The 9,758-nt window shown below is 34.5% G+C and overlaps 1 protein-coding gene across 1 annotated transcript; it reads left to right on the forward strand.

Moving 5' to 3' along the window:
* Positions 1-378: 378 nt before the first annotated feature.
* On the forward strand, positions 379-5,009 carry HELRODRAFT_91534 (hypothetical protein; the record flags this gene model as incomplete). Its single annotated transcript, XM_009012345.1, has 8 exons — positions 379-416; positions 634-795; positions 1,249-1,363; positions 2,985-3,153; positions 3,269-3,408; positions 3,849-3,983; positions 4,319-4,418; positions 4,768-5,009. Coding segments are annotated over 8 exons (1,101 nt in total), but the record flags the coding sequence as incomplete, so codon positions are not given.
* Positions 5,010-9,758: the final 4,749 nt, after the last annotated feature.

The raw sequence follows: 9,758 nt of genomic DNA on the forward strand, positions 1-9,758 counted from the left end.
CAATCTCCAGTATGGCGTCGAAAAACAACTACAGCCAACAGCACCACCACCAACAACAACAACAGCATCAACAACAACAGCATCAACAACTACAACAACAACAACAGCAGCAACAGAACGTCGGCGTCTGATTCGGCCAGTTTAGGTAGCGGAAATGAGGTCATCAGTGCCATTATTACGTCATCGGCTCTGGACTATGACGGATTCAGTAGTAACAGTATTGGCAACAACATTGCTAGGAGTTTCACGTGTAGCAATGGAGTTTATAGCAACATAGTTGACAGCAGCAGCAGCAACAACAACAATAATAATAACAACAATAATAATAACAATAATAATAATAATAAAGGACCAATAGGCCTGACTGATAACCAGACCAAGAGATTGTACAGAATTGGATTGAATTTGTTCAACAGGTTATAGATCAATTCATCATTATCATTATTATTATTATTATTATTATCACTATCATTATCATTATTATTATTACTATCATCATTATTATTATTATTATCATCATTATTATTATTATTATCATCATTACATCACGTTGCATTATCATCACATCACTCAATATGACAATGACGTCATCCAAAAAAAAATCACCCCCCTCCTCTCTCTCTCTCTCTCCAGGAAACCAAACAAGGGCATAGACTTTTTACTGACCCACAAATTCCTCGACTCCAAGCCCCAGTCAATTGCGAGATTCCTGCTAAACCGGAAGGGCCTAAGTAAGCAGATGGTTGGCGTTTATCTGGGTGATCTACAAAGGCCCATGAATATGGAAGTTTTGAGGTTAGGGCCAGTGTCAGGGTTAGGTGGGAAGGGGGGGGGGATTATTTTAGGGGGTGGAATTCACTGATATGTTGTAGTAGTAGTAGTAGTAGTAGTAGTAGTAGTAGTAGTAGTAGTAGTAGTAGTAGTAGTAGTAGTAGTTGTTGTTGTTGTTGTTGTATGATCGTCATTCTTCACCATCATCATCTGTGATTATCATAGTCATATCATTAACATTACTATAATAATAATAACAATAACAATAATAATAATAACAATAATCATCTTTGTAATCAATATAATCATCATCACTTCACCACCAACACCACACCACATCATCATTACCACCACACCACACCACATCATTGTCATCATCACACCACACCACATCATCTTCACCACCACACCGTACCACATCATCGTCTTCACCACCACACCACATCATCATCATCATCATCATCACCACCACCACAGCCACTTCGTGAACGGCATTGACCTTCACAACCTCCCCATCGACGAGGCCCTCAGGAAGTTCCAAGCCTACTTCAGGCTACCGGGAGAGGCCCAGAAGATAGAGAGACTGATGGAGGTCAGGGTCATAATAATAATAATAATAATAATAATAATAATAATAATAATAATAATAATTATAATAATTTAAACTAAATTAAATCAATAGGGGAAATAAAATAAAAATAAAATAGAATTTCATTATACTGTATAATAAAACCACAAATAATAATAATAATAATAATAATTATTATTATTATTATTATTATTATATTCATAATGATGAGAACATCCTCTTGTTTTCATTTCAAGGCACACATTGTAATCATAAAGTTAAAGTAATAAAAGTTATAATGTAAGTTATAAGATAATCTACAATGCTAGCCATACATTTAAAATGGCAGAAAGAGAAATAGAATCAGCATTAAGTTATGTTCAAATCCTGTTACTATCACAGTAAATTGCGTAAGATGACGATACTGCGGAGGTAATTAAACTTTTTATATTAAATAAATTAATAAATAATGAATTAATAAATTAATTAAACTAAATTATGAAAATGGTCAGACCAGATAAAACTAATTAATGATAGTTTAAAAGATTTTAAAAAAATCCAGCGGGGAAATTTCAAACGACCAATCATATCCTATTAATAATGATAATAATAATGGGAACATCCTTTTATTTTCTAACTCCAAATACCAAATATTAATAATGAAATAATTATAAAATCCTATTTAATCTAAAATATTGATAATAATAATAATAATAATAATAAAAACTTTTTTTATTAAAAAAAGTCGACTTTAAAATAAAAAAAAAGCAATCCGTCAATAAGAAAAGAGAGAGAATTGTTGGTGACGATTTAGATGACGTCATTATGAAGGATCCTAAAATGCTCATCCAGCATCTCCATATACGAAAAACCTAGTCACAAGTTGTCCCTGGTGTAATAGATATCAAACGATTGAATTATGGCGTTCGTCTTAAATTTTTTGAGTGTATTTTGAGTGTAGCCTGACAGAGGTGGGTGGTGGCTTGCTTGATGCATCTTATCAGTTCTCTGAGGTCAGAGGCATCTTCTGAGGTCAGGAGCATCTTTTGAGGTCAGAGGCAACTTTTGAGGTCAGAGGCAACTTTTGAGGTCAGAGGCATCTTCTGAGGTCAGAGGCATCTTTTGAGGTCAGAGGCATCTTCTGAGGTCAGAGGCATCTTTTGAGGTCAGAAGCATCTTCTGAGGTCAGAGGCATCTTTTAAGGTCAGAGGCATCTTATCAGTTTTCTGAGGTCAGAGGCATCTTTTGAGGTCAGAGGCAACTTATCAGTTCTTTGAGATCAGAGACGTGGGTGCTTTAACGTTATTAAGAAAGCAGTGAACAATAGGGTGGGTCACTCTTTGTATGTAAAAAAAAATAAAAGTCAACCGATCATGTTCCAATTGGATTATCTTATTGTAGCGCATCATAGCTAATAGTTTTAGTAAAAAATCAAATATAAGAATGCACGTCTTCAGCCCGCACATGCGCGGCAAACTTTTTCAAAATAGTTCTATTCGTTAATGCCATAGGCTACCTATTGAAAGCTCGACTAAATAATCACTAGCACTGCATTCTTCTCTGTCTCTCTCTCTCTCACACACACACACACACGCACGTACACACACACGCGCAAACACACACGCAAACGCAAACATACACTTAGGCTTTCTCAACGAGTTATTACAACTCCAATCCCAGTGGGACTCTGAAGAACGTGGACACCATCTTCCTGCTCTCCTACGCTGTCGTCATGCTGAACACGGACCTCCACAACCGAAACATCAAGGTGGAAAAGAAGATGAGGATGGAAGATTTCGTCAAGAATCTAAGGGGTAGGCTCAACTACTACCCCTATTATTATCATAATTTATTATAAGAGGCGGTGAGATAGCGCAAAGGCTAAGGAGTCGGGATTATTATAACTGACCTTTGACCTTTCCCACTAAGGCATAGACAATGGGAAGGACGTTGACCCCGGCTATCTGAGCGATATCTACCGTCGGATCTCTACCTGCCCGCTTAAACCCTCCAACGACCATGTCACCCAGGTCAGCAAGGTCGACGCCATGATTGCCGGCAAGAAACCGGTTAGGGGGCAGGGTAAATAGGGGGGTACGTTTTTAGGAGGGGTATTTTTGAAGGATAGTTAGGCTTGAGGGATTATTTGGTCTGGGGTACATTTTTGAAAGATTTATTTCTGTTTTTTTGATGATTAACAATTATAATTGCTATATAGCTCGTCTTTATAGCCATTTTGTTTTGTTTTGTTGTCATTGCGATTATCATCCTCACGTAACAACCACCACCACAACAACAAACATCACCACTACAACCACCACCACAACAAACATCACCACCACCACTACAACCACCACCACCACCACAAACATCATCACCATCACCACCACCACAACAGCTCCTAGTCCAGCCACCACTACTACAACCACCACAACAAACATCACCACCACCACTACAACCACCACCACCACAACAAACATCACCACTACAACCACCACCACCACAACAGCTCCTAGTCCAGCCACACCGTCGCCTCGTCTGCTACTGCCGCTTGTTTGAGGTCTTCGATCCGATGCTCATGAGAAAAGATAAGGACGGCGGTAGACATCAAAGAGACGTCTTCCTCTTTAACGATCTACTGGTGGTATGTGTTGGAGGGGGGGGGGGTGATAGGGCTTTCCCAAGACTGAGTTGAGTTTTCATATGAGAGCCTTAGGAGGAAGTTATTTAGGGGGCCTTTCGTCATGGTCGTAATTAGTGGGATAGGATCTCTATTGTTAATGGAGTTTTTTTTTTTTATAAAATTTTGGAAGTTGTATTTCCTAGTCTAAAGACATTCTTATTTGAGGAAGGTTCAATTGATCAGTCTTTTAACCATTAAGTCAATCAAACCTATCAATCAATCAATCAATCAACCAATCAACCAATTTACTGATCAATCAACTTACCAACCAATCAACTGATCAACCAACCAATCAGATAACGAAACTATGCAACCGGAAGAAGAACGTGCTTACGTACAACTTCCGGGAGTCATTTCCTCTCCTACACATGAAAATCGTTCTATTTGATCTGCCATGTTTGTTCAATTTTTTTTTCTTTGTTTTTTATTATTTTAAATTATCACTAGTTATTATTATTATTATTATTACTATTGTTAATTATTATTATTAGCAGCAGTAGTAGTAGTAGTAAAAGTAGTAGTAGTAGTAGCAGCAGTAGTAGTGGTACATAATTAAGCCACATTTATTAAACAACGCGAATGAAATATTTATATCATAATATAATAGTAATGATAACTATTTATTTTAATAATAATAATTATAATTAATAATATTCGTAATTATATCTATAAATAATGATATTATATAATAATTTAATATTGTTTATATTAAAATAACTTAATAATATTTAATATAATAATTTAGATTGTCCAAATGGTATGCAGTTGGTAAACGGCTGTGATGGCTCGGTCCTTGTGACATTTTGTGCCAAAGACGATGGCGAACTTAAGAAGTTTGTCTCAGACCTCAATGAATCTATATTGGAGGTTATTTCTTCCTTTATTTCATTCTTTCGTTCTTCCTTCTTTCTATTCATTCGTTCGTTCGTTCGTTCTGTCATTCACACGTTCGTCCGTTCGTTTGTTTGTTCATTTGTTCATTCATGAACGAACTTAAGTGAAATGTTAATGAATCTTTATCGGAGGTTATTTCTTTGTTTATTTCATTCATTCATTCATTCTTTCTTTCTTTCCTTTCTCTTGTTTTCTTTCATTCATTTGTTTGTTCGTTCGTTCTGTCATTCTTTCAATTCATTTGTTGATTCGTTCGTTCATTCGTGAACCAACTTATAGATTGAAATGTTTGTGTTCGAAATTAATGAGTCTACGTTTGAGGTTGTTAATTCATTTTTTGTTCTTTCATTCATTCTTTGTCTATTTGTTTGTTTATTTTGTTCGTTCTGTCATTCACACGTTCATTTGTTCGTTCGTTCGTTCGTTCGTTTAGTCGTTTATCCGTTCACTCAATAGTTCATTCATTCATTAAGAACATGAAAAATGTTATCGGAATTCCGTAAGATCACGCATTCGTTCGTTCTTTTATTTAATCCTTCTTTTTTAGTTCATTTGTTTATTTGTTTGTTTGTTCATTCGTTTGCTTGTTTGTGGGTTCATTCACTCATTCATTTATCATTTCATTCATTCATTCATTCGAGAACAAACTTGAAAATTTGTTAGATTTGTTGCGGACCTTTGTAAGTTCATTTTAGAAGTTAATTCATTCATTCGTTCATTCATTCACTCAGTCATTCATTCATTTATTCGTTCCGTCACTCACACATTCACTCTTTCATTCATTCATTTATTCATTCCGTCACTCACACATTCACTTTTTCATTCATTCATTTATTCATTCCGTCACTCACACATTCACTCTTTCATTCATTCATTTATTCATTCCGTCACTCACACATTCACTCTTTCATTCATTCATTTATTCATTCCGTCACTCACACATTCACTCTTTCATTCATTCATTTATTCATTTCGTCACTCACACATTCACTCTTTCATTCATTCGTTTATTCATTCCGTCACTCACACATTCACTCTTTCATTCATTCGTTTATTCATTCCGTCACTCACACATTCACTCTTTCATTCATTCATTTATTCATTCCGTCACTCACACATTCACTCTTTCATTCATTCATTTATTTAATCATTCATTCATTATTTTTTGATTTGTTTATTTCTCCCCTTTGAAATTATCAAGGTTAACAAAAATTTTTTGCCTTGCTTTTTCAGAGGGAGAATTTTTCTTGTACGCACATACATACACACGCACGCACGCACACATACAAACAAACAGGCACACATTCACACATACATACACATACATACATACATACATTCACACATACATACACATACATACATACACACACATACATTCACTCATACATACATCATGTGTTGGTTTTAACGTACAATACACACATACAGACGCATACACACATACATAAAAACACACACACATATATATATAATATTGTTAACAGGTGTGTGTGTGTGTGTGTGTGTGTGTGTGTGTGTGTGTGTGTGTGTGTGTGTGTGTGTGTGTGTGTGTGTGTGTGTGTGTGTGTGTGTTGTATGCGTGTTTATGTAACTTAACCATTATGCAGCAACATTTAGGCAAACCAACGGATGAAATTTAAATCGCGAACAAAAAAAAACTTGATAACAACAATAATAATAATAACAACAATAATAATAATAACAATAATAATAATAGTAATAATAATAACAATTTTTTATACCTACATTGTAATAGTAAGCCGTTCCGTTCAGTTCTTTTTCGTATATGTACATGTATATAGTAATTTATTTTAAATCTAACTTTAAATACAGTGAAATAACATTACCATTGTTTAAAATTTTCGGGGCTATAGGTTTTCGTCTAACAGTCCTTGACTAATCTATAATTATTATTATTATTATAGGAATTTATAGGCCGGCTCAGCCCACCTTACCAAATTATTATTTGAATAACTCACAAATTTCCATCTTAAGTTGATTCATTGTTGTAGCAGGTGATTTTAACATTCACGTTGAAAATCCTTCTGACCCTAATTCAGTCTCCCTTTTTGATGCCTTTGATACTTTCCATTTGACAAACAGAGTTACTGGACCATCGCACGATTTAGGCGGCACTTTAGATTTAATTATCACCTCAGATACATGTCCATTGCATAGTCTACCCGTCAGGTATTGCTTCTGACCATTGTCTTGTTACTGGTCGATTCTTACTCAGTTGTTCAGACGTTGTTAAAAAAATATCATTTGTTAGATCTTGGGGTCGTCTTGACGAAAAAACGTTTGGTTTCGTTGTTGGAATCTTCACCTATCTTTAAGCGTATTGAAAATGATGATGTGGAACTAAATTGTATGTTATTTAATTGAGGGCTTTCTGCAAAAGCTGATATAGTTGCTCTCCTTCGGCCAACTGAATGGAGACAAGTCCCATCTGCAAAATGGTTTGACAGTGAATGTCTTCAAATTAAAAAATTATTTCGATTCCATGAAAAAAAATACCGAACTAGTTTGTCAACCGGTGATAAAGAAGTATAAATTAAAACTATTAAAACTCGTAACGCATGTTATTCAACAAAAAAGAAAATTTTTTTAGAAGGCTTGTGTTGAGCGGTATCGTCGCCAACCAAAGAGACTTTAGCAAACTATGAACAAAATCAAAATCAAATGAAGATGTTGTAAATAACGAGTCAGGTCAAGCTCACGAAGCCAATGAATTTATGAATCACTTTACAGGCAAAATATTAAATGTAGAAAAATCTACTGAGCATTTTGGATATCGGATATCTCTCAATTAGTCTGTGTGATAGAATAACTAGGAAGTTGAAATTGTTTCCTATTCTCTCTGAAAAGCAGGTCAAAGAAATTATTATGTCGTTCGTCTCCCACAAAAACGAGTTTATTATAGTTTATTTATTAGTTTATTAACCGATTCGTATCTTTAAAGAATATTTAGATTATTATCTTGTTTTCATGACTGGAATGATTAATCTTTTTTTAGCCACAACGCCACAAACATGCTGTTGTTATTCTGATTTTGAAAAATAAAACAACCTAGTTTGGATAAATCTGATGCTAAAAATTTTAGACCAATTTCGAATCTATCTTTTCTGTCCAAAGTCCTTGAACGTGTTGTTTGGTTGGTCTTGAGTGAGCGCTTAAACAGTAACAATCTTATGCCGCGGTACCACCCAGGTTATTGTAGTTTTCATTCAATTAAATTTTTAGAGGTGTTTTTCTAACTTTTACTCGGTAGTTAAACGATCAGAAAGTTACTATGTTATCATTACTTGTTGCTCTCTTCGGTGTCTTCATCGGTACCATTGTTGTTGCTGATATATTCTATTATTTATTATTATTCTTCTTGTCGGGAGTGTTGTTAAAATTTGTTGCTGTTGTTTATCAGGGGTTGTTTCATGTCGATGAGAATAGCTTAGGCTAATTCCAGATAGGAATGGCTAGAGTTACAGTATATTATTTTGGTGTTGTTGTCAAGGATTTCTCTTGTAATTTTAATATTTTCTGTGTGTGTTCTAAGTGTGTTTTTATAGAACCTTCTCCATTGTGCATGGTCAGGCGTCTAGTTAGCGATGTTGTAGGTATATATAGGTGTATATTCATATATATACAAGACATATATGAATATACACCTATATATGTATATATAGGTGTATATTCATAAATCAGAGATATGAAACATTCTGCCAAAAGGGATATGTAGATTCACATACATATCAGATGGCTAAGAAATTTGCCTCGTTGTTTCTTTGTCTCTGTTTGCACTCTGCAGTTCAACTGCTAATGAGGGGTCGGTTATTATCTGTCCTGGCATGTAATATCATATTACTCATTAACTTATCAACTTCGATTGATGTTCCAGTATAGTTAGGTTTTTTTTTTAATGTTGTGGCAATTGACTTCGCGGTTCAAAAATTTTTTTTTTGCTTCTCTGTTAAGGTGTGCTGGCTTAGGTTAAGAAATTTATCGCCTATATATATATATATATAAATATATATATGGGCGATATATATATATATATATGTGCTGGCTTAGGTTAAGAAATTTATCGCCTATATATATATATAAATATATATATGGGCGATATATATATGCATATATATATATATATCGCCCATATATATATTTATATATATATATATATATGTGTGTGTGTGTGCGTGTGTGTGTGTGTGCGCGTGTGCGCGTGTGTGTGTGTTATAATAAAAGAACGGCATCGTCTTTTATTGCCAAATAACATTTTATAGGAAAACCACCGCGCTAATGTGATGATGATGATGATGATAATAATAATAATAATGTTGTTGTTGTTGTTTTAGTAGTAGTTGTAGTAGTAATTGTAGAAGTAGTAGTAGTAGTGGTAGTAGTGGTAGTAGTAGTAGCAGTGGTAGTAGTAGCAGTAGTAGTAGTAGTAGTACTACTACTACTACTACTACTACAAGTAGTAATATTAGATGATGATGTTGTTGTTGTTGTTTTTACTAAAATTATTAACACTAACAATACTTGTATTTAAAATTTCATCATTGGGAAGATATGATTAAGAACTATAAATGGCTGAGTGGATGAATGATGAATGAACGAGTGAGTGAATGAGTGAGTGAGTGAGTGAATAAGTGAATGAATGAGTGAACGAACGAACGAACGACAAGGTAGATAAATAAGCGAGTGAGTGAATAAATTTGACGATAGCATCTAGAAGAATAAATGAGTGAATGATTAATAATTGAATGAAGGATGAATTAAAGAATTAGATTAGACCGACAGTACGTAAGTACTTACCGTTTCGTTTGTGTTGTTGTACGC

Source organism: Helobdella robusta, assembly GCF_000326865.2.
Source record: "Helobdella robusta unplaced genomic scaffold HELROscaffold_104, whole genome shotgun sequence".
NCBI lineage: Eukaryota > Metazoa > Annelida > Clitellata > Rhynchobdellida > Glossiphoniidae > Helobdella > Helobdella robusta.